This window comes from Phascolarctos cinereus, unplaced genomic scaffold (assembly GCF_003287225.1).
Source record: "Phascolarctos cinereus isolate Bilbo 61053 unplaced genomic scaffold, phaCin_HiC Scaffold_5;HRSCAF=322, whole genome shotgun sequence".
NCBI lineage: Eukaryota > Metazoa > Chordata > Mammalia > Diprotodontia > Phascolarctidae > Phascolarctos > Phascolarctos cinereus.
In genome coordinates, this window is record NW_027555958.1 from 120,468,498 (window position 1) to 120,493,205 (window position 24,708).

The 24,708-nt window shown below is 36.4% G+C and overlaps 1 protein-coding gene across 4 annotated transcripts in view; it reads left to right on the forward strand.

Moving 5' to 3' along the window:
* Positions 1 to 24,708, forward strand: part of AHI1 (Abelson helper integration site 1) — a 260,190-nt gene that overhangs the window by 200,148 nt on the left and 35,334 nt on the right. For 2 of the 4 annotated variants that reach the window (XM_020987117.2, XM_020987121.2), the window contains 3 exons: positions 4,488 to 4,556; positions 19,114 to 19,276; positions 22,656 to 22,750. In XM_020987117.2, the coding sequence (XP_020842776.1) occupies positions 4,488 to 4,556; positions 19,114 to 19,276; positions 22,656 to 22,750 (327 nt within the window). Of the gene's footprint in view, positions 1 to 4,487; positions 4,557 to 18,704; positions 18,777 to 19,113; positions 19,277 to 22,655; positions 22,751 to 24,708 lie in introns of all 4 variants that reach the window. The other 2 variants (XM_078155120.1, XM_020987122.2) reach the window with 2 other exon arrangements.

Sequence of the window (24,708 nt, forward strand, 5' to 3'; positions counted from 1 at the left end):
CCATGTCTTCCAAAAAGTTACCAAAAGACACCCACCCAACGTGCTAGAGACCTTACTCCCTTCCTTCAGACATCACCAAAATATACAAGGAGCTCTCCCTGTTCACCTGTTATCCCTCACTCTCACCATGTGAATATCTCATCTTCTTTTTCTGTCATACAACTCTCTTTTTTTTTTTTGGCTAGGCAATGGAGTTAAGTGACTTGCTCAGGGTCACACAGCTAGTAAGTGTTATGTGTCTGAGGCCAGATTTGAACTCAAGTCCTCCTGAATCCAGGGCCAGTGCTCTGTCCACTGCACCACCTAGCTGCCCCTCATACAATTCTTTCATAATACCTTTTGTTCCTGTTACTCAAGATTCCTCCTTCTTTATGCTGTATTTCCATTGCTGTCCAGGTGGCACTTATCTTTAATTCTTCGTAGGTAATGATATTTCAGATCTTTCCATGCTGCTTTCCATTGCTGTCTGGCTGGTACTCATAGTTAGTTCTTTGTAGGCAATGATATTTCAGATCTTACTGCCATACAGCAACACCAGTAAAAATATTTGTATGGGGAAAAGACTGGAGTCAGTAAAAATACTTTGAAATTTCCCAAAAGCAATCCAGCCTGCTCTCCTTTTTGTTTTCAATTCTGGACCTAGCTCAGTGCCCACCTATATTGCCCGATCCAAATATACAAACTACTAAACAAGCTATAGCTGTATTTAAATGCATGTTGAAATTTAGGCAATAGACATTTCTTCATCTGTTTGGTCTTTCCTGAATGTATGAACAGGCTGAACTCCTTTGAGTGATTACAGATCTCTTCAAAAAGATTCTGCACTGTCTTTGGCTTGTTGCAGTCAAAACAAATAGGAGCATTTGGAGGACCTCACCATCAACAGGTAGTTGATCTTAACCTGAACTGTGTGCTGGATCTCCATCACAGTGGCAAATACTTTTGGCAAGCATCTACTTCATTATTTTAGGCCTCACTTCATGTTTATTATCAAGGGGTTATTAAATTGAGTTTCTTCTATTATTATATCACCAGGAATACTGAATGATCTTGATGTGTGGATGAGAGATACAAATTTTTTTTTCATAATCACTTAGTATAATCAGTTATTACATTCTCTACACCTTTCAGTCAATTATGAGATGAAAAGATGAGAAAGATGTTATCCGTTGTTGAATATCAGTTTCAAAAGCCTTCTTAACAAGAAAAGAGGTAGTTTCAAAGAAACCTAGGAAGACCTGTATAGAGTAAAGTGAACAAGACCTAGAGAACAATTTATGTTATAAAAAAAATTGAAAAAGAATTAACAATTTTGTAAGACTTAAGAACTCTGATCAAGTCAATAATCAAACTTTATTCCATAGGACCAATGATAAAGAATTCTGCCTACCTCCTGACAGAGAGGTGATGGACTAAATATGCAGAATGGGATTTTTTTTTAATGGTCAAATATTTTTGTTTTGATTTCTATATTTTGTTTGACTGTATATTTATTAAAAGGTTTTGTTTTTTTCTTTTTTGTTGGGTAACGGAGTGGTCCACAGGCAAGCTGGGCTAAGAGGAAGAAAAAAAAATAAAAGTTTAATAATCAGAAGAAATAAACTTGGCTTTTAAAAAGCCTGTTTGTTCCCCATTGTTATCCATACAAAGGTGAGAAGAGGTGAGCAAGGGAAGTGTAGTTTAAGAACAACTGAAAGGAGCCAGAGATTTTTTTTTTTGCACTTCAAGTCCAAATTAGCCTCTTTTCAACTTCCACCCATTGCTCTTCTGGAACCAGACTGAACAAATCTTCATTTCTTCTTCACATGAAAGCCCTTCAGATACTTGAAGGCAGCTATCATGTAAAGCCTAAGCACTTACTTCCAACAGATCTTTCTATATAATGGACTCAAAGCCCTTCACCATCATAATTGCCCTATTCTAGATATATTCCAACTTATCAATGTTCTTTTTGAGCTGTGGCACCCAGATCTCAACCCTAGTGCTCTAGGCAAGATCTTACAAGGGCAAAGTACAACAGGACCATCACCTCCATATTCCTGGAATTTATCCCCCTATTATTGCCCTCCCTCCCACAAGATCACTTTAATATTTTTAGATGCCAAAAAGAAAATGTATTTTTAGATGCCACAACACATTGCTGACTCTTTGAGCATAGGGCCAAGTATAGGTGCCTAGGGCATTCCACTGGAAATCTCTTGCCATAATGAATGACATTGTAACATTAACAACTACTTTTGAATCTAGCTGTCCAAATAGTCTGAATCTATCTAATTATATTAGTAGTCCATATCTCCATCTTCTCCACAAGAATAATATGAGATACTTTATCAAAAGCTTTGCTAAAATCTGGGCAACTGCATCCACAGCATTCCCTTCATCTACTAGTTTAATAATCTTATCAAAAAAGGAAATGAAAAGCTATTCTGCATGATCTGTTCCTTGAATCTACCATGATGGCTCTTTATAACCATTCCTTTCCTTTTTAGATATCTACGACTGTCTCTTTAATGATTTGTCCTAAAATCATCTCAGCAATTAAAGTTAAGTTCATTGGACTATAGTTTGCAGATTCTGTTTTCTTCTTTTTTGAAGATAGGGACATCATTTACCCTTCTCCAGTTATGATGATTTATTAATATATATGTTGTATAATACATGTGTGTACATGTAGTAGCTTCAAAAGTAAGAATTTATTTTCATTGAAAAAAATGATGCAATGAAATTTTCTAACTTGGGTTCATTTAAATCATAACAATTAACTTAGTTGAAATCAAATCCACCAAGGTTTCTTGAGGTACTTTCAGTGAGCGAATTGCTATTTTAAGAATAAGTCCAAGGGGCAGCTAGATGGCGCAGTGAATAGAGCACTGGCCCTAGAGTGAGGAGGAGCTGAGTTCAAATCCAGCCTCAGACACTTGGCACTTACTAGCTGTGTGACCTTGGGGAAGTCACTTAACCCCAATTGCCTTGCCAAAAAAAAAAAAAGAAAGAAAAGGAAAGAAAGAAAAAGAAGGAGAATAGGTCCATTCTTACAAAAGCCTCTCTGGTGCGGTTTTGCTTGTTACTTGGGAGTTCATATTTTCTGGCTTTTCTAGAATTAAAAAAAAGTAGAGACCAGATCAGAAACAAAGAGCATATTCAGGTTTTAACTCGGCCCACTTTGCTCTATTTAAAAACAAACTGTCAGCTAGATCTAAAGAAGATTTAGGAAAATCTTCTTGAAAGTGCCATCTTTAACTTACAGTTGCAGTGTGACCAGCAACATGTTAGATAGATAAAGATATTTGATTCTTCAATTCTAAGTATAGTGAGAGTTCTCTTGTGTCACTGGAGATGAGTCAAGACAGTCAAATGAAGCTAGTATGTGGGGTAAAGAGCTTATTCTCTTCCTTAAACTTAGAATGTACTATCTTCTCAACATATGACTTTGGTTTATACTTTGTATCTCATTCACAAAGAATTACTGTAAAAACAGTTCTACACACTAGACCATGAAAACACAGAAGTTTTGGCTTACCTAATGTCTCAGAATTCTGTTCTTCTAAAGAAAGGGATCTCTGAGTCAAAGTACATGCTCTTATTTTCCCCTCTTCTAAATTTGTTTTAAGCCACTCTATAGAGCCCTGCCAAATTGTCTCATAAATTTGTAGTTGAGCTGTTTGGTTTGTTCCAAATGCTTTAGAAAGATCTGTGAAGAATGTATATTTAGCTTACTGGCTTTATTGAGGCCTGGTTTCATTAAAATAATGATGATTCCCTGCAGCAAAGTAGGTGAGGGAGAGGCTCAGGAATAAAAGGATTTAAGCAGTACTAATCATAAGATGGAAAATGAGCCTTTAAATATAAAAGCACCCTTACTGTCAAAGTCCAGAGGTCAAGTCAAGTTCAGAATAAATGCACAAATATCCCCTACAGCATTTTCAAGGTGACTATTTGGCACAAAAGAACACATGAATTACAGATTGTAAATTTAAAGAACATCCTTATTATCTTATCAAGCCTTTTATCTTTTTGAGAAGACTTTCCTTTGTACTGTCTGTGGTAATACTAATAAAATAGAAGTATTGTCTAATCACACCAAAATCACCAGTGAGGTAGATTCTCCCTTATCCAATGCCTGCTACTTAGAATTTACTTTGCTAGACATTATGGTTGTTTGTAGATAAATACTGCCTTTTAGATCTAGAAGCATTCTTAAAGATCATAGGATTTAGTGCCAGAAAGAACGAGTAGTTAATCTCTAGTTCAATCCCCTTATTTTATGGATGAGGAAACTGAAACCTAAGAGGTTAATTAGTTTGCCTAATATCACACAGCCACTGTCATAAACAGGACTGCATCCTAGATCTCTTGATTTCTAGTGAAATGTTCTTTCTGCTATGTTACCATCTTTATTAGTTTTATGTCACAAAAAAAATAATGTGTTGCTTAGATTTACATCTTTTTGCTGTGTTCAATTAATGAGATGATTTTTTTTCTTCTAGAGTGACAGTTCTGTAGTATCATTACCTAAAAGGATAGGAACAGGTGGCTCATTGCCAGGTCCAGAGACTGTAAGTATTGCACAAATATTCACTTTCCAGATTATCTGCTGTCATTTGGCCTTGTTTTGGGGGATTTGGTGTTTGTTTGGTTTTTTTTAAGGGAAGTTGTTATAAGAGACAATGTGCCATAAAGAGAGTTGGCCTTGGAAACTGAAAGGCCTGGTTTCAGGTCCTGCCTCCAATATAGTCTAGATTTTGTGACCCTTGATAAAGTCACTTAACCCCTCACTGCACCAGGCAGCTAGCTCTCTAAAATAATAGTTACCAACTCAGGTATGCCTATCCCCAGGAGCCATGAGGAGTTTGTCATGGAGGTAACTTTTCTTTACAAAAATTAATCTGATGTATTTCTTATGTGCATCTGGATGGTGACCTCTGGAATTTATTGAGTTGGGTATATGAGAAGGTTTGGAGTTTGGGGATCAAAAAATTGGGAAGCCACTGCTCTAAAAGGGCTCAAAGTTGCTGAGATGCCAGTCTATTGGAAGAAGGAGCTCCCTGCACTGACCAAATGATACATCTGGTCAGAAATAAACTGATTTGCAAATTTCATGATCAGACATTGGTTTGAATCCTGTCTCTCACTTGCTAATTTATGACTTGTGGGAAAATCACTTAACGTCTTTTAGCCTCATTTTCCTCATCTGTAAATTGGGCATATTAAAACCTGTAGTACCTATCTCACAATGTTGTTGAGATATTCAAAAGAGAAAATCTCTTCAAATCTCAAAGCACTAAGTAAATGCCAACTATATTAATTATTATTTAGACTTCAAATTAAAACTTGTGATCTCAACTGAATGTTTAATCCATATTTAATTTATATTATAAGTGATTAAAAATAAAATAACTTTTTGACCATGTAAATTCATGATGAGAATTAGATAAGGAAATAATTTGTGTGAAGTCTTGATGACACTTTGCTTTTAAAAGTAGTAGAAAAGCAGATAAGAAAGAAAAAAGGGTAAATATCTTAAAAGGTAAATTTTCATATGATTAAATGGACAGAAACAGTTCATTTCCAAATCCAGAAATAGTATTAAATATTTACTAAATGATAATTTAACTCAATTCAATTAAATACCTACTATTAATGCAAGGAAGTGTAGTAGGCCCTGGGAATACATAGATAAAAAGTAGTTCCTGCCCTCAAGGGGCTTACATTCTACTGGGAGATACAATACATTAAAAAATGAGTAAATACAAGATAATATGAAGTAGGGAAGAATACTAGCCACAAAGGAAAATTTTCTAGGAGGAAGTAACATCTCAGCTTAGCATTGAAAGGAACAGATCATTCCAAAAAGGTAAAGGTAAAGAAGAATAGTTCATTTTGGAGGTGGAAAAACAGCCTGTGAAAAGACACTAAGTGAAGAAATTGAATGTCATGTTTAAGGAATAGAAAGAAGGCAGTTTGGCCGAAATATAAAGTATGTGAAAGAGAGAAATGTGAAGTAAGTCTGACATGATAGGTTTGATCCAGATTGTGAAAAAATTTACATACCGAATAGTGTGGTTTGTATTTTATCTTAGCATAAATAGAGAGTCACTATGGATTTTTGAGTAGTGGAGTGATTTGCAGTCATAAATAGATATGGAAGGGCTGCTAGGTGGTACAGTGGATAGAGCACTGGCCCTGAAGTCAGGAAGACCTGAGTTCAAATCCAGCCTCAGACCAAACACTTGACACTTACTAGCTGTGTGACCCTGGGCAAGTCACTTAACCCCAGTTGCCTAAAAAAAAAAAATCATAGATTTGGAGCTAGAAGAGGCCTTCAAAGTAATCCAGTCCGCTCTTTTTACAAATGATGAAATCAAAGCCCAGATGATGTAACTTTCCCAAAGCCACACAGTAGTGAGTGGTAGATTGGGATTTAATATTCCAATACGCAGACTTTGGTACTTCCCATTGTACTATGACGTCTGTAATCAAACCTGTGTTTCAGAAAGATCATTTGGAATTTTGTGAATAGCAGCACAGAGACAAATTAAAATATTTTTGCAATGTTCATTTTAAGAAATGAAGAAGTCCTGAATATGATGTCAGCTGGGTGAGTGGAGAGAAAGACATGGATGAGAGAAATGTTATGGAAGTGAAATTGAAAACATTTGAGAACTGGCTGAAAATGTGAGATGAGGGAGAGTATAGAATCCAGGATGACCTTAAAGTTGTATCTGGTTAATAGGAAGGATGATGGTGCTTTCAGCAGAAATAAAAAAGTTCAGAGGAGGGAGAGTTTTACAGGGTGACAGTAGTTAATTCTGTTCTAGATATGTTGAATTTGAAATAGTAGAACATAGTATATAGTAGAGCACTCCAACAGGCAGTTTGGTAATGTGGGATTAGAGTTCAGGAACACTATTAGAACTAGATACGTAGAGTTCAGAATTATCTATTTAGGGATAACAGTTGAACCTGTGAGAACTTATGAGAACTTATTGAACTTATGAGAATTCAAAAGAGAAGAGGGCCTAGGATGAAGACCTGAAAAACACCCTTAGAGAGCATGAGATGGCTGAGGATCCAGCAGATGTGAATAAGTAGAATCAGATTGCTAGAAATAAGAGGGAGAAAGGAAGGAAAAGAATGAAGAAAGAGAGAGGGAAGCTAGGGTAAGGGAATGTCAGGGCTGTAGAGGCTTTGCCCAGAACACTTGCACAGACCTCCCACAGCCCTGCAAAAAAGAATTAGGTGCTGATTCAGCCCAAGCGATGACCTAAAGCAGTCCTGCACAACTTGGCTATAGGTAGGGGCCAAAATTAAAATAGGCTAAACTTCTTTGGGCTGCAGATAGGTTTTTAGCAGCTCATTTTCCAAGTAAAGGTATAATTAATGATTAAACTATTTTGCAAATAAACTGTATTTTCAAAAAGGGGAAATTTCAATTAATTGTACTTATTGCTTAAGATTTTTATTTGCCATGAAATCACATTAATGTTAAAAAAAATTACTTTGCTAAGCAGTACAAGTTTTAATACATTTTTCAGGTTTTCTTGCTGTTTACATTTAGTTAATGGGATGTATTACACTTCTTGCCAACAATCAGTACTCTGGAATCATGTCTGAAATCAATTTCTTTAGAAATCTGAAAACTAACCTTAGTAACTGCCTCGTTTTCTGAGTTTACTTTCTTGAAAAACCATTGTTACCCACTGAGATTTTTCAACAATTTAGACACTTTAATTTGTTTTTTTATTGATGTCCAATTTGCTTAAGTCATGATGTTTTGATTAGAAATGGCTACCGCGATGTATTCCTTTGGAACAGCTATTACTTCTCTGCAAACAAGGCACAATATTTTGTCTCTCGTGTAAATAAACAAGTATCTGTTTGTCTACTCCAGATTAAACACTTTATGTTCTGATTCAGTCTTGCATTTCTTTTTATCCCCATTTTACAAAGTCACCCCAAAAACTTTGATGTTAGAACCAAAAAATCTCCACAACAACTGCTCACATACAGAGAAATACTGAGCTTAGTGTCTGACCTTGGAGAGAGCACCAGACGTTCATGTAACTTGGAGGACAGCTGCGCAGTCAGAGAGGGAAAGAAGCCCTAGCGTTGTTGTCACTTCACATCACATCAGCTGCATTGGCATGTGGCTATATTCACTTTGTCCCTGTTCAATGCCAGTAATGGCCAAAAACACAGTGAAAAGATATGACTCTTGTTCCTTTCAGACTAGAAACAGACTGATGATGGGATGATGGTTGGTTGCCACAGGTCACATGACAAACAGGAGAGAGTGCATAGTGGCAGCCTATCCACCAAGTTACATGACAGCACAATAGTGTCTAGTGGAAGGTGGGTTACGGAGGGACTTGGACAAAGCACTTGTTACATATTTACTTTCTTTTACTTACTCTACGTTTTTCGTGGGCTGCCCAAAATCCTTTAGGGGGCCACAAGTAGCCCATGGGCCATGTGTTGTGTAGGCCTGACTTAAAGGATAGATAGAACTAGAATAGGGAGCTGAGTGCATGTCCGCACTTCAACTATGAAGGAAAGGGGACTGAAATCTAGCTGCCCCTGTCCTATTGCCTCAGAACCGCCTTAAGACAATGATAGGTAAATTTCCCAATAAGGGAAAAAGATGAATCAACTTTACAGTCTGGCACAACGGGGACATTCACTATCAAATAGGGAGGACTAAAAAAGGAAATGATGGGTAGATACAAGGAAAAATGATTAGAAACCGTCAAAGATTTCAAAAGGAAGAAAATTCAGTTATACATCTATACCCAAACCAAATAAATTCATAGAGATATACTAAAATTAAAAGGAAGGATGAGTACTAAAACCTCAAAAAAATGCAAACTTTTCCAAATTAGTATAAGACAAAGGAAATATAACCAATGCCTGATGAAACACAGGCATTGGTACATATATAACCCCAAAAGAACATGGCACCTAAACTCTATGTTCCAAGGTGGCTCAAAAGAAAATAAAAATCGTGAGAGAATGTTAGAAGGGAAGAAATAAAATTTATGGCCTTCACAATAGAAATAATTTTAAAAATAGAATAATTTAAATCTATAGTGGTGATGATGGAGTTGGGATCTGGGCCCCAGAAAAGAAAAACCCTGGACTTTCCCACATGGCCAAATCTCTGGTGTTGACCTGAGGCTATAATCCCATCAACTGGCCTTTCATTGTGGCTACACCCAATCTCCCCTCCATTGTCTTACCTCCCTATGGCCTGCAGCCATTTCCTACCCTTAATCCTAGCTAGGCTCCATTCTCAGTTGGCCAGGAGGTACAGGTCCCAGGAGTTCTGTTCACCCCAGTTTAGTGGCCACTCCTAGGTCACTTCCACAGGCTTTCTGTATATAAGGTCCATCTTGTCTCCATTAAGATGCTTAGGTTGTTATACTCTAGCCACTGCTGAGATTCTTATAATCTAGCTACTGCTTACCCATGTTCAGACTCCTTAAGAGTCTGCCCAATATGACAATGTTCTAATAAGCCTTGTCTTTAGCTGGAAGAAGGCTTGGGTCAAATTCTTTCAGGTAGGACTTGCGTCTTGTGATTTTGGGGTCCCAGCACCCCTGAACCTCTAAACTGAATCAGTGATGGGATTAAAATGGAGTGGTCTGTGAGAAGCCCATTATCTCAAGTACCATTAAAAGCCACTTTAGGAGACAATTAAATACTTGTAGAAAAATCAATGAAAAACAAAACTTAAGGGAGGGGGCCCTTCTGCCCTTGGGTGAACAATGGAATAGATAATACCCAAACTCCATCCCTGCTTGCCTCATCTCTCCACCCCTTTGCCTACTTGTCTCTAAGTGGCAGGTTTTACTCTATAATAATCTCTAGCCTCTCCTGGCTGGAGTGGAGAAGGAGTATCTTCCTTAATCTGCCTAAACTGGGGTCTCCCTTAAACTGCTTCTCCCTTAAGGCACAAGGAGTCTGCTTGGTGTGATATGTTACCCCCAGTAAATGTCTTTATTTGATTTGGAGATGGCCTGAGTGAATTCTTTTCGAACAACCTTGTACCCCAACATTTTGGGGTGCCCCTGAACCTTATCGTGGCAGGTGTTTCCAGTGAAATAAAAGAGAATAACAGAATTAGAATACAAACATAGTTCAGGACAAGTTGAAGAAGAGAAGCAAAAGGCAATAATGCTAAAAGAATACTTTACCTTAAACAAAAGCCATTGATCTTGAAGAAAGGATGCATAGAATCATTGGGATCATAAGTCTTCCAGAAGAAGATGACAAGTCTAAAAATATGACACCATAATGCAGGAAATAATGCAAGAAACTTCCCAAAACTTCTAAATACAGAACACAAAGCACCAATCAAAAGAATATACATATTGACTTCAGAAAAAAAATCCTGCACCTCAAACTTCAAGACATATAGTAGTTGAATTTAACAGTTCCAGTGAAAAGCAACAAATTATGCAAGTAGCTAGAATACCCTCAAACATAAAATAAATTCAAATAACATAACTATTCTATAACCCACTTGGAGCCACAGAAGGAAATGGAATGATACATTCTGAAAAACAAAAGCACTCCATATACAACCCCAATAACATACCGTGTAACTTGAACCTAATCATCAGTGGGAAAAAATGGACATTGAATAAAAGTGAAGCATTTGAGCCATTAAAAAAAATGAGCAGAATGTTTTACTTGAAAGAACCCCAAACAACAGAAATATAAGAAAGAAGGGTAAAGAAATACAACTGCCAGGGGGGAAAATACCTCATTTCTAGAGATTATTTTAAAAAATAAATAAAAAGAGAAAGACTAACCCGTCTGTCTGGTTTTTAAAAGGAGTAGAAGGAATAAGACCATTAAGCAATTTTCTGAGTGCACTACAGGACAAACATAAAAATAAAATTGAAAGAAATAGGACAAATTGTGTTGGAGAAATTTGGTATGTACCCCCACAACTTCTCCTCTGGGTAAATCATTGTATTTTGTAGGACTGATTCCAGAATGAGAGGGTAAATAAATGGGAAAGGTGAGGTGAAGTATAGAGGGAAGTGTGTGGTATAAACCACAAATTAAGCCCATGAGTGAATAATAAAGGGAGCTAATTTTCATAGTTTCTCAGAGAGAAGAGGAACTACAGGAGCATAGGCAAGGTGGCAATGGAAGAACTTAAAACGAGAAATGAAAGGGAGGATTCTCCAAAGGCAATAACATAGAAATTGGTTAAAAGTAGGAACTCAGATTTGGCACTTTTGAAGCTTTATTTCCATGAGGATCATAAGAATCTAAAGAAGGAATATATGTTTTACAGATTATTAATCAAAGATTAAAAGTTCAAATTAGAAATTGAAGATAATTGATGATGAAGAGAATAAGGTAAACAAATTCTTAGGAAAACAGCATAGAAAAAGGAAAAAAACTAACAAAGGAAGTTGAAGGAAAGAAGAGAAAGGAAATAACTTCCTTGATCAGGAGAGAAAAATGAGAAGGGGGGCGGCATGGGAAGAATTGATAAATGAAAGAAATCAAGTAAGTTAAGTAAAATTTTCAAACTGCCAGAACTACAGAAGGGGTTGACAAGTGGGAGTGGGACGGAAAAAGATAATTATTCCAGCAAAATAGATTAAGTGAAAGTAGTAAAAGGGACAACATACTGCTTTAAAGGAGAAAGGGGAAATGCCCCCCCCACCAAAATTCTAATTTTTAAAAAACACTTAAGATACTAATGAGAAAAATATAAACCTGGCTCTAATAACTTTAAATGTGAATGGGGGGGCAATCCTGTAAAACAAAAGAGAGTGACAGATTGGATAAGAAAATAAAACCCACAGTATATAACTTACAAGGGATACATCTAAAAAGGAAAGACAAGCTTAAAATAAAAATTAAAGAGTAGAACAAAATTTCCCATTCATCATGTTTAACGAAACAACATTGAACTGCCATATTGGCAAATGTGACAAAAGACAAAAATGGTAAATATTAGGCCTGTGGGAAGACAAGCATGCTAATGTCCTGTTCATGGAGCTGTGCATTGGTCCAACTATACTGGATGTGGGATCAGAAGCAGATAGTAGAAAACTGGAAAAATGAATGGTAAGTTATAACAGGGAAGTAAGAAATGTAGATGAACTTTTCTAGAAGTTTGATTACGAAAGGGAAAAGAGATATAGGATAAGCTAGTAGCTTAAGGGAATGCCAGATTTAAATTAACATGATTTGATAGTGATAGTGGGGTGCTTATAGTTTGGTTTGGTTTTTAAGGAGAAAGACCAGAGCATGTTTATATATGGTGGAGAAGGAGCCAGGGATAAGAAGTTATTTAAGATGAGTAGTTAATTTTTTGGGTATTTATAATAGTCAAAATGACGTAGTCACTCAAAGTTTTTTTAAAAACAATATTGCTCTTAGTGTATACAACATTCTCTTGGTTCTGCTCATTTCCCTCTTCCCTGTTTCATGCAACTCTGTCCATGTTTTTCTACAATCAATGAGCTCATCATTTCTTATAGCACAGTAATATTCCATCATGATCATATACCACAATATTTTGACTATTATAAATACCCAAATTAACTACAAATGACCTATGAAGGAAGATGCTATCTGCATCCAGAGAAAGAACTGATAAGTCGAAATGTGTATAGAATGTTTTTGTGTGTGTGTATATATGTGTGTGTGTCAACATATTTGTGCCTAATGGTAGCCATATCTGGGTGGGAGTTGGGGAAGAAAAGGGAGAAAAAAGAAAAAAGTTACATGATAACTTTATATATTTAAAAGGAATAGCAAGATGTACATAATAGATTTGCAGTTTCATGTGCTGTCATCTTTTTTTTTATTCTACCATGTTATAGAAATGCTTGTGTTATTTCATAAATTAAAAAGAGAGAGAGAAAGAAAGACATATAGTACAGTGGAAAGAATGATAGCTCTGTCATCAGAGGACCCGGTTTAGAATCCTCATTCTTCTTCTTGCTACATGTATGATCTTGGACAAATCATTTAACTGCTCTGGGCATTGGGTCTGCTTAACTAGGAAATTAGGTTGTTAGACTTTAAGGTACTTTTCAGTTCTAAATCTATGATCATATTCTGTGGTGGGGGGGGAAGGAATTATCAGAGGACAGGTTCAGCTAAAGGATGAGATTGAGAGCCTAGGTATAGAAGTTAGCCATGTCAAGTAGGCATAGTTCTTCATCAGAGAATAAAACAAGGGAGGGGAAAATGGAAAGTGATGACAATAGGATTACATGTATACAGTAGGGAAGAAAAGGAGTGTGAAAAAGAAAACCTCTGTTTTCTCAATAAAGTAGGAAGCAAATTCCTCTGCTAAATGTGTAGAAGTAGTGTAGAAGGTATAAGGGAAAAAGAAAATATTGCAATTATCAATATAGAAAATGTGATCACAAAAATTACACAATTAAAGTACAAAACTCATTTATGTGAAAACATTAAAAGAGGATATGCGTGTAAGAACTAGAAACAAGGTAGGTGTCCATTAGTTAAAGAATGGCTAAACAAATTATAGGTACATAAATATAATGGAATATTACTGTGCTTAAGAAATGATGGATATGATGAATACAAAGAAGTATGGAAAGACTTAAATGAACCACGGCAAAATGAAGTAAGCAGAGCCATGAGAACAATATACACAATGACTACAACAATGTAAATGAAAAGAACAAATTCAAAATAATCAAAGCTGAATGTTGTGAAATTATAAAGACTAAGCTTGGCCCCTAAGAAGAAATATATTAAAAAAAATTTCTGCTTACTCCTTTGCAAAGGTAAGGGGTTTGTGAGAATATAAGATTAAATGTAACATCAGGGTTTTTTCTGTATTGCCTGGTTTTACTAGTTTCCTTTCTCTTAAAAAAAAATCTTTGTTGTAAGGAACAGCTTTCTGGGAGAGGGAGGAGCAATGATACAGAGAGAAATCTAGGTGATGTAAAAATACTCAATAAAAATAATTTTTAAAAGAGCAGATGGAAGGGCCTTTAATATGGTTGCCTTTAAACCTGAGCCTAAATGCCTTATTCATGAAGCCTTTTCTAGACCCTTCAGGTGCTAGTACCTTTCCCACTTCTCTCCAGATTATACTGTATCGATATTTTATGTGTGTGTGTATGTATTTGTACATGTTTTTTCCTTTGTGAGAATATAAACTCCTTTATTTGGGACATATATTATTCAGTTTCTGTTGTTGTATTCACCTTGCCTAGCACAATGTCTCACATATAACAGTCTCTTTATAAATGATTGTCGATTAATTGAAAAGCATACTGTATATATATGAAACTGAATAAGCATCACTTACAATGAAATAATTCTGGAAACTTTACCAGTGAATTCAGGGGAAAAGCAAGGATATTCCCTCTTTCCCCTATTATTTGATATAATATCAGAAATACTGACTAGAGCAATAAGATGAGAGAAGTTAAAATATAAACATGAGTAAAGAGGAAATTAAAATAGCCCTCACTACAGATATTGGAGCAGCTAGGGTAGGTGGTGCAGTGGATAGAGTGCTGGGCCTGGAGTCAGGAAGACTCATCTTCCTGAGTTCAAATATGGCCTCAGACACTTGATAGCTGTTTGACCCTGGGAAAGTCACTTAACCGTTTGCTTCTCATCTGTAAAATGAACTGGAGAAAGAAATGATAAACCACTCCAGTATCTTTGCAAAGAAAACCCCAAATGGGGTCATCAAGAGTCAGTCATGACTGAAACAACTGAACCACATCAAAAATTGCAGATATTATAATTTACATAGAAAACCAAGGGCATCAACAATTTAAAAAAAAAACTGAGACAGTATTTTTTAGTTAATTAACAGGATACAAAATTGGGCCACCACATAATTGCAGTTCAGTACAGTATTAATGGTGAAATTTATAGAAAGAGAAATTCCATTCAAAATTAATGACATGTCTGAGCCACCCAACTAAGAAACTCTCAGGAAGTATATGTATATATGTATATGTGTGTGTATGGATATACATAATGTAATGTATATATTTATATATGTGTGTATATATGTATATGTACGTACATATATGTATGTATTGCATTGCAAGATTAAAGGAATACAAACAGAGAGAGGGAGAGAGAGAGAAAGAGAGGTTCTTTTTCCATAGTTAAGTTCACAGATATGTCAAAAATTACCATATTACCTAAATTAATTTGCTGATGTAGTACTTATCTGTGTAGAGGCAACCAGGTAGAACACAGGACCTGGAGTCAGGAAGACTAGAGTTCAAATCTAGCCTCAGATACTTATTAGCTATGTGGCACTGGCCAAGTCATTTAACCTCTGTCTTCCTCAGTTTCCTCAACTATAAAACAGAATTAATAACAACACACACCTCACAGGGTTGTTGTGAGGATCAAATGAAATAATATTCGCAAAGCACTAAAGTGCATTGCTTGATGCATAGTAAATAAATGATTATTCCCTTCCCCTTACACCAGTCAAACTTCCAAGGGGTCACTTTGCAGAACTAGATAGATTAATAAAATTCATTTGGAAGAACAAAAGATCAAGTATTTGGTTTAAAAAAAAAAGATGTGAAAGAGACTATACAAAGCAAGATCTAGAAACAAATGGAACAGGGATTAGTAAACCCAATTACACAGACTGCTGGCAGGACTTCTTATTAAACAAGAACTGCTGGGAAAACTGGAAGTAATCTGGTTAAAGACAGGTTTAAACCAGCATCTTATGTGATATACTACTATTAACTTCAAATGAGTTAGTAGCTTAATTAGAACAGGTCATATTAAATAATAGAGGAGAATTGAAAGTTACATTTTTCACTTGGCTAGAGGAAGAATTCAAAATTCAACAAGGGATAGCAGAGATCACAAAAGAAACTAACTAGGTCATATCACATGCTAGCGTTCCCTCCCTGTCTCGTAATAGCTATAAATTTAATAAGCTTGTCATCTCTGACTTAGCATCTCAGTTATTAATAAAAATATTGAATTGAATAGGAACCCTGCAATATTCTACAAATTGCCTCTCTCCAGATGGACGTCTATCCATTAATCAACACTCTTTCTGTCTGGCCAATCATCTATTCTTTTTTTGAAGTTTCAAACACATCTTGCTATACAATCAGTATTGAGAATTGACATTGAGGGAGGTAAATTTTAAAATGTAAAAAAGCAGATGCAAGATCCAAAAAAGGATGTCAGTCTGAGACCATTTAGGGTAGGGGTAAACCTTAGCTCCCAACACCATGCAATACAATAATTGATGTTTATAATAATTACTGAGTCCTCAAGAAAAGACATTCTATTTGAGAAGTGATTGGCATATGAAATTTGCTTTAGAAGAACTCTGCCTAAAACTGCTGAAACTGTAAACTACCCATTAAGCCTGGCTCTCCAGAATAACTCATTCCCCAAAAGTTATAGCTAACTGAACTTCACTGTGTTTCTGGAGTAATATAGAAGTCCTAAGCATGGGGCCCAGAGACCCAGATTTGAATCTTACATTACGTCCTTCCTTCCTCTTTGTGTGATCATTGGCAGTTCTCTGAGCTTCCATGTTCTCATTAGAGAGCATACTTCTACTTACTTTGCAGGGTTTTTGATAGAAATGCATTTTTAAAAAAAAACCTTAAAGTACTAAATTAAGTAAGTAATTATAACAAGTTTTGCTGTAAACATTGTTGTTCCTTCAAGCATTTCCTGCAGTTCTTGCGGCCATGTGGAAATAAGATACATAGGATTCATACTATATGTATTTCTGGGGACTATGATTCTTAGGAAGAAAAGGCAAGGAATAAGGACCATTGTTAAATTTTGATTGGGGTCCTAGCTTCTAAACCTACTTTAGAAGCAGTAACATTAGAGAGAAGATAACTCAGGGAATGAGTAATAATAGTTGATGTTTAATAATAGCTTTATAAGATTATGTGTGTGTATGTGTGTGTGTGTGTGTGTAATTTCAGTTTATCCTCACAACAACCCTGTAAGAAAAGCATTATAGCCATTAATATGCCCTTTTTATACCTGAGGAAACAAATTCAGAGAGATTATGTGCTTTGCCCATTTTAGCTAGTAAATATTGGAGTTAATATTCAAACCCAGGTGCTGCCTGACTATAAGTCCAAAATTCTTTACACTATACTCTGCTGCCTTTTACCAACACTTTTCTGGAAGCTTCAGAATCAACCCAGAGTCAATATATCTAAGAACCACATAGGAAAATAAGGAATTGTGCTTCCCAGTCTATTAGAACATAGTATAGTTCTGAAGAATTTATTTTTGTGTGATTCTGATAGCTCTGTCTGATGAGGGTATTTTAAGGATTTATCTGTAATTATATATTTGACTTTATACAGTTATATGGACAGCTAGGTGGTGCAGTGGGCTTAGAATCAAGAAGACTCATCCTCCTGAGTTCAAATCTAGCCTCAGATACTTACTAGCTATGAGACCCTGGGCAAATCACTTAACCTTGTTTGCCTCAGTTTCCTCATCTGTAAAATGGACTGGAAAAGGAAATGCCAGAGCATTCTAATTCTTTTGCCAAGAAAACTTCAAATGAGGTCACAAAGAGTCGAACCCAACTGAAATGACCAAACAACAATACAATTATAATTGTAGATTTTTACAGGCATCTTAATCTTAGAGTTAGCGGAAAGGCGACTTGACAGAGTGATTAAAGCATCAAACATAGAATTCAGAAGACTTGGGTTCAAATAGTGTTTCTGATACTTATTTGTTGTCTGATCATGAAAGTCACTCAAGCTAAACCTCAGTGTCTTCTTCCATAAAATGAGGGGATTCAACTAGATGGCCTCTGAGGTCTCTTTCAGTTCTAATCTATGATCCTATGAATTGAATTGAAAAATAAAACCTTCCCTAAATATTAGAATAAAGACAGTTTGTAAATGTACAACCCAAATTCTAAACAAATCATTAACTTCCAAAGTGAAGTAAAATAATGATAGATAGGTAAAATCAAGAATAGGCGAGAGATGAGGAACATTTGAGGGAAAAATGAAGAGTTCAGTTCTTATGTAAATCTCATTGTAACATCCTAGACCAAAATGAATGAGGACTGGAAGATGATATTTAATTTCTTGGAGTAAGTTCCTTCTGATCAGGATCTGTGTTAATTTTTTTGGATCCACTGAAGCACCTAACACAAATCTAGAGACCAAGTGAGGTCTTGATACCTGTTAAATTGATTTAAATTTGAGTGCCATTGTTGACCTTGACCCTGTAATAGCATGGGTTTGAAATCTGTCCATGTTTCCTTTAATAAGTATAAATTCTAATAATTTTCAAATCCCATGAAAAGCAGAAGAAAGCAAAACATTTACCACTTTTTATGACGAGTGTAGACATGATATACTATAATGCATCACATCTTTACTGTATTTATTGAGATCTTCCATCATCCTTTATGACTTCTGGTGAGAGGAGGGTGTTCCAGTAATGTAGATACGCACAAATCAAATAGGTATCAAATAATGATGATTCCTATAAAGACTGTAAGGATCCTAATCAAAGGGTTTTTTTTTTTAGAGAACAAATGAAAACTTTATTAGGCAGATTATTATATAGACATTCAACACACAAATATTTATATGGAAATTTTTTCTACCAAAGAAGCATTAACAGTAAACCAAGTGATCAAAATAAAGCTTTTACAATCAAATTTTCCATTGGGGGTTTCCTTTTAGCAAAACTGTCAAAGTGTCAAAGAATTTATTCAAACACATCTGCTCCACACAAGGATAGAACGGGATCTAAAGGTGGTGATACAATTCTAAGAAAGTGAATGCACAGGCTTTTTTTCTCCCCATCACCTTCACAAGTAAATTGCTTGAAACAACTAACATCTGCTGTTTTGAAGCTAATCTTAGTGTATTGAATGCTCTTAACCATTTCTCAATCCCACAGTCCTTTATCTTGCTTCTCCTGCTGCGTTCCCACCACCCCTGATCCCATTAGCAAACCTTGAGACAGCCTCAGCCTTACCAAAGTGCAGCTTTGGTTTCAGCTGCTTTTCTGCAAGAGGAAGTGAGTGTTGGGGGTTTTTCTCTGTGGCACAGTTGTGATAAAGCTGTGGTGGTCTTATCTCTCTTTTAGGTAGTAGCTCTTTATGACTACACAGCGCATCGATCAGATGAGCTAACCATCCATCGAAGTGACATTATCCAAGTGTTGTACAAAGATAATGATAACTGGTGGTTTGGCAGCCTCACAAATGGACAACAAGGTTATTTTCCAGCTAATTATGTGGCTGGTGAAAGTAAGTTTTATGCTCTTTTCCTGATACACTAATGTGGGCATAACTGATGGTGTAAGATTTTTATCATTTTCTACTGTTTAATTTACTGAGCTGATCATAGGATCAGAGATATGGGGTTGGAAAGGACCAAGAGGTGATCTAGTCCAACACCCTAATTTTACAGATAATGAAACTGAGGCCCAGAGAGATGAAGTGACCTCTCTCTAAGTAATCTGTGTGCATAAATAATCAGACTGAAGTGTCCGTTCATTTCATGTTTTACCCTCCAAAAAAGAAAAAATAAGATTACTAACACATTAGAAATCTATTGTGTTCTGAGATGGGGTAATATTAGCCTCACTGTAATTACATACAGTCCCCCTCCAGTTATCAACCTTCTTCCCTGTACCCATCTCCCCAGCCGCCTGCTCCACAGAATTTTGACAGCTCTCAGCTTCCCACAATATCTCCTCAGTTCTCAAGCACCCAAAAAGTCATAGATATCAGTCTGAACCTGTTACTCTCTCCTCCACAATAGATTGTTTCACTGCCCCAAGTAAATGAAGAGAAAGACTTTATTTTAAAAGATGTAAGTTCATCTAGAAATTCTAGATCTGACTTGCTAACAGCTGTAGATTGACTCCCAGATCCCCAAAGATGAAAATAAAACTTACATGAATATAAATTGGACTTGAAAAGAAAAAGGGAACTAAAAAACAAAACAAAAACCCCTCATCACAAGGGAAGTAAATCAGTCTTCTGTTGAAGTAACCATTGGCTCACCAGTGAAGATAACGGTGTAGAGAAAAAGAAACAACACTAACCTAAGGGCCGGGAGAGCTCAGTTCTAGCTTTGGGATCCTGCGCCTATCACTTAAGGACTCGGAGCCCCGCTTTCTCATATGTAGAATGAGCTGGTTGGATTAGAATTCTTTAAGGTCCCTTCTAGCCCTGACATTCTTTGTTGGTAATTAAATGATATGTAATCCTAGGATTTGAACATATTCTTCAAACCCTAAAATTGAGAGATCCTAAATCAAAATGTGTTCCAGATAGTTCCCAAGCCAATATTGATGGGTTGTATCCAAAATTTGTTTCAAAGTCATTTGGTTGAAGACTTAAACTTCTCTCTTCCTTAAAAACAAGTAACCTTATAAAGGAGTGTTAGGTTCTACTACTCATGTTTAACTCACAAATATAGAAAACAAGGCATCACAGTAGACAGAGTGCTTGATCTGGAGTCAGGAAGACCTGAGTTCAAATTTGGCTTTAGACACTAGTGTTCAATTCTCTTCTGTCTACTTTAGTTTCTTTATCTGTAAAATGGGATTAAGAATAGCACCTGTCTCCCAGAGTTATTGTGATGATAATAGGAGATAACATTTGCAATCTTCAAATTACTTTATAAATGCTAACCATTAATTTGCCTCTTTTCAACTTTAACCCATTCCTCCAGGTGTTTTTAAAGGCAGCTAGGTGGTACAGTGAATAGGGTGCCAGGCCTGAGTTAATGCTCGTAGCCTGGAACATAGTTGTTGTTGTTGTTGCTCAGTCATTTCAGTCACATCCAACTCTTCATCACTCCATTTGAGGTTTTCTTAGCAAAGGTACTGGAGTGGTTTGCCCTTTCCTTCTCCAGCTCATTTTATAAATGAAGAGACTGAGGCAAACAGAGTTAAGTGACTTGCCCAGGGTCATACAGCTTTTAACTGTCTGCGGCTGGATTTGAACTCAGGAAGTTGAGTCTTCCTCAATCCAAGACCAGTGCTCTATTACTGCACCATCTAGCTGCCCCTTCCCCACCCCCAACCCCCCACTCCCCACACATAGTAGGTGCTTAATAAACATTTATTTTCCCCTCCTCTTACCCCTAATATAGCTGAACAGTAGTACTAATAATACTTCATGACTTATCAGGCTTACCTCATACCTACTTTTTTGGACAACTATATTTAGAACTAGAGGTTACTTGTTGAGTCAAAGAATCTCCGTCTTTCCTGAATGCAGTGCCAGCACCATGCAGAATTTTGAAATGGACAGAATTTGTCATTAGCGTTTTCCCATCTCACTTTCTGTGATTTCTTTGGGCCCCCAGAAGTCCAGTGCCCTCCTCATGGTATTTTGAGCTTCCTACAGAGACAGTTTATACAGGTTGCCTCACCTCTGAAAGTGTTTTATGTCTTAAAATGACCCATATCCCCTAATCAGAACTTTTATTCTTTCCAAGACATCTTATCCTAGCTAGATGTTAGGAGGCAAGCAGTCTGTTGTTTATAGGATGAAACGTGAACTTTGTTTAGCCTTTACCAGCATGGGCCCAAACTATCTTTCCAATCTCATAATACGTTATTCCTTCTCCCGCACTATGTGACCCAGAGGAACTGAGCTTTTCTCTCCTCCTCATACATGACATTCCATCACCTGTCTCCATTGACACCTCAAAGAATCTTCCTTCCTTCAAGGTCCAGCTAAACCACCACTGTTTATAGGCCACCTTTCTTGACTCCCCCCAGCTTCTTGTATCCACCCTCCTGAGTTTTACCACTTTGCATTTATTTTCCTTATATTTATTCTGTATTTACTTAATACAAATACTTCTGTATTTGTTGTCTTCCCCATTAGATTGTGAGCCTCCTTGAGATTAAGGATTCTTTCATTTTTTATATTTGTAGCCCAACACCCAGCACACTGCCTGACACATAAAAGGTGCTTAATAACTGCTTGTTGATTGTCTGATGCAGTCATTCATTCATTCATGCTAGTGGAGGCTAGTCCTTTGGCCCTCAGAGTTTTTGTTTTGTTTTGTTTTTAATGTCTGAAGGATGCTTATTAGCCTTAATAAATCTGAATGTCAGAATGTCAGAACGCGGAACAGCGGGAAAAAAATGTCAAGCAGTATGGAGGACTATCAATCCCCAGAACAGTTTCTGTTTTTGACAGCTCCTTTGCTTCTTTCATTTCTGAATGCGCAGTTTTTCTAAAAGCCCAGTTATGTATCTATGGTTATAGTAGGAAGAAATCTGGTTACAGGCAACCATTTATAATCTTTTACAATTTGTATATTTGGTGGCTTATACATTATACTGTACTATTATAATAATGTGTTATATGTGCATATGCCTACATGTATGTATATATGTATATTTGCATATGTGTATTTTGTTTGTGTGTACACATGCATACATATATATAATATATACACATATATACGTATACACACATACACACACACACACACACACACATATATATATATAAAGCTGATTAAATAGTCATTAACAAGAGAGACTGCCGACCTCATTAGTAAAATCTGCTTTATTTAACCCTTCCCTGCTCATATTATTTCCACACATCCCTGGCTAGATATCTGCATATCACATTGCTGTGTTTTTAATCCTAGAACAGTATGACACCCAGTCATCAGAGATAGTACAAGAGTCGTCTTATTTCTCCACTAAACAAACTGAAGAAAAGAGATCTCCAATTCTACAAGAGGTAAATATTTGAGAGAAAGGGAGTTTTTATACTTTGAGTGTACACTTGTATTTCTATTCTTTCAGGATAAATTGCTGATGATTTGTAACTGATTTGTTCATCTCATTACTATATCTGTTGCTTTGGTTATGAATATTCTAGCATCTTCCTCAACTATAGCTAAATGATATAGATATTTATATTTACAGATACATTCTCATATTATGTTTAAAATTATGCCTGCTTTGTTGGATGGGATCCAGCTCCAGTTATTGGAATGTGCTAATATAAATTTTAATATCCCCTCCCCCCCAAATGTTTTATACAGTGGAATCCCTTTAAAAGATTGGCATCTGAGGTCAATATGAACAGTGTTGGGATTTGGTCAGTAAGTTAATCATTTGAGAGTGATTGAATCCCTCTTGTGATTCCAGCACTTAGTGAGGCTCTTTTGTACTACTAGACAGTTAAGGGACAGCCCTTGCCTATGATGACTTACCTGGCTTTCTGTTGCATCTAGGGCCACTTAACCCCAGCTAATAGCTACTGCTTTATTGGATTCTAGGATTTAACCTGTCTTTAGACTTCAAAATAAAGATAAGTAGTCCTAAGTCATTATGACCAGCTCAGCATTGAATCAGTCTTACTATTGGTCATCCACTACACTCTGATTTGTTCCTCCTTATTCTCATTTAATCTTAGAATCATAGGATTGTGTATTTACTGAAAATATACTGATTGTATTTTTAGAAATCATTTAGTCCAAACTGTACATTTGACAATTGAAGAAACAGACCTATGAAGGTAAGATGATTTGTCCAAATCACAGAAATAGGAAGTGGTTAGAGCAAAATTTGAATGGTTATTCTGACAGAAGTCTTCTGACTTCCGCCTTAAAATTCCAGTGCCACTGAATCCCATTTTCCCCTGAACCAAATCCTCAGATACCTTAATTGTTCTGAAAATGAACTTTGCCTGCCTTGACCTGCAGTTAATGACTACTGCTTTGGCCTCCATGGATCACTTGGTCCATAGATGAATGCTGTCAATGCTCTATTAGACGTAGGCCTTTCGGTACATGTCTCTTGGTACATGGTACATGTATCTTGAACATTGCATACTGGTCTCTTAGTTTCAAACATACTTTTAGACTCACACTTCTCAGTGTTCATCCTTTGAATAGCCAAGTCCTAGTCTTTTACCCATGCTGTGTCACTTTCTTGACCCAGTAGGAATACCTAGAATTCTAGATCCAATCTTCCCTTGTCTGGCCTGTCAATTCAGATCAATTCAACAGATAGGTTGTCCTCTGCCCAACTCTTTCACTGCCCCCAAGGAGTTTACATTCTCTCTGGTTAATAAAATAAGAAAAAATTAAAGAACTTGAGGACTCTGGGTTCTTGAAGACTCTGCCAAATGTAGCATAGGTTCTGGAAGGTCCTCTAGGACCCCATGACAAGTTGTATTCTGTCATCTGGAGGCCATGCTAGCAAAGTTAAGAGAGACTGTAACTAGAAGGTTGGTGATGAATCTTGTCAGCCACAAGAACAACAAGACAATTGTGAAGACAATTTGCTTCAATGTACAGGGGGTAGGAAGGGGCAGAAAGGGTTGTAATCTGCGTCAGTCAGTAAAGGGAATATCCACATTGGTGGAGTTGCAAATCTTCTGAAGTATTGAAGTAAGAATTATATTCAAATAGTATGGTACAAGCTGAAGGACTGTGGTACTTTAGCCAGGGAGAAATGAATGTGGACCAAAGTGGTTAGAAAATGTTTCATGGAAGAGATGGGACTTCAGTTGAATCTTAAAGAATGTGAGCATGTAGTAAAACTACATATAGTGTTTATATGTATGTATGTATATATGTGTGTATATAGATATACATAGTTATTGTGTTTAGGGATTTATTCTTGACATATCCAAATTCATATAGTATAGTCCCTAGTTAGTATATTTTGTTTCTACTTAGAAAAGCA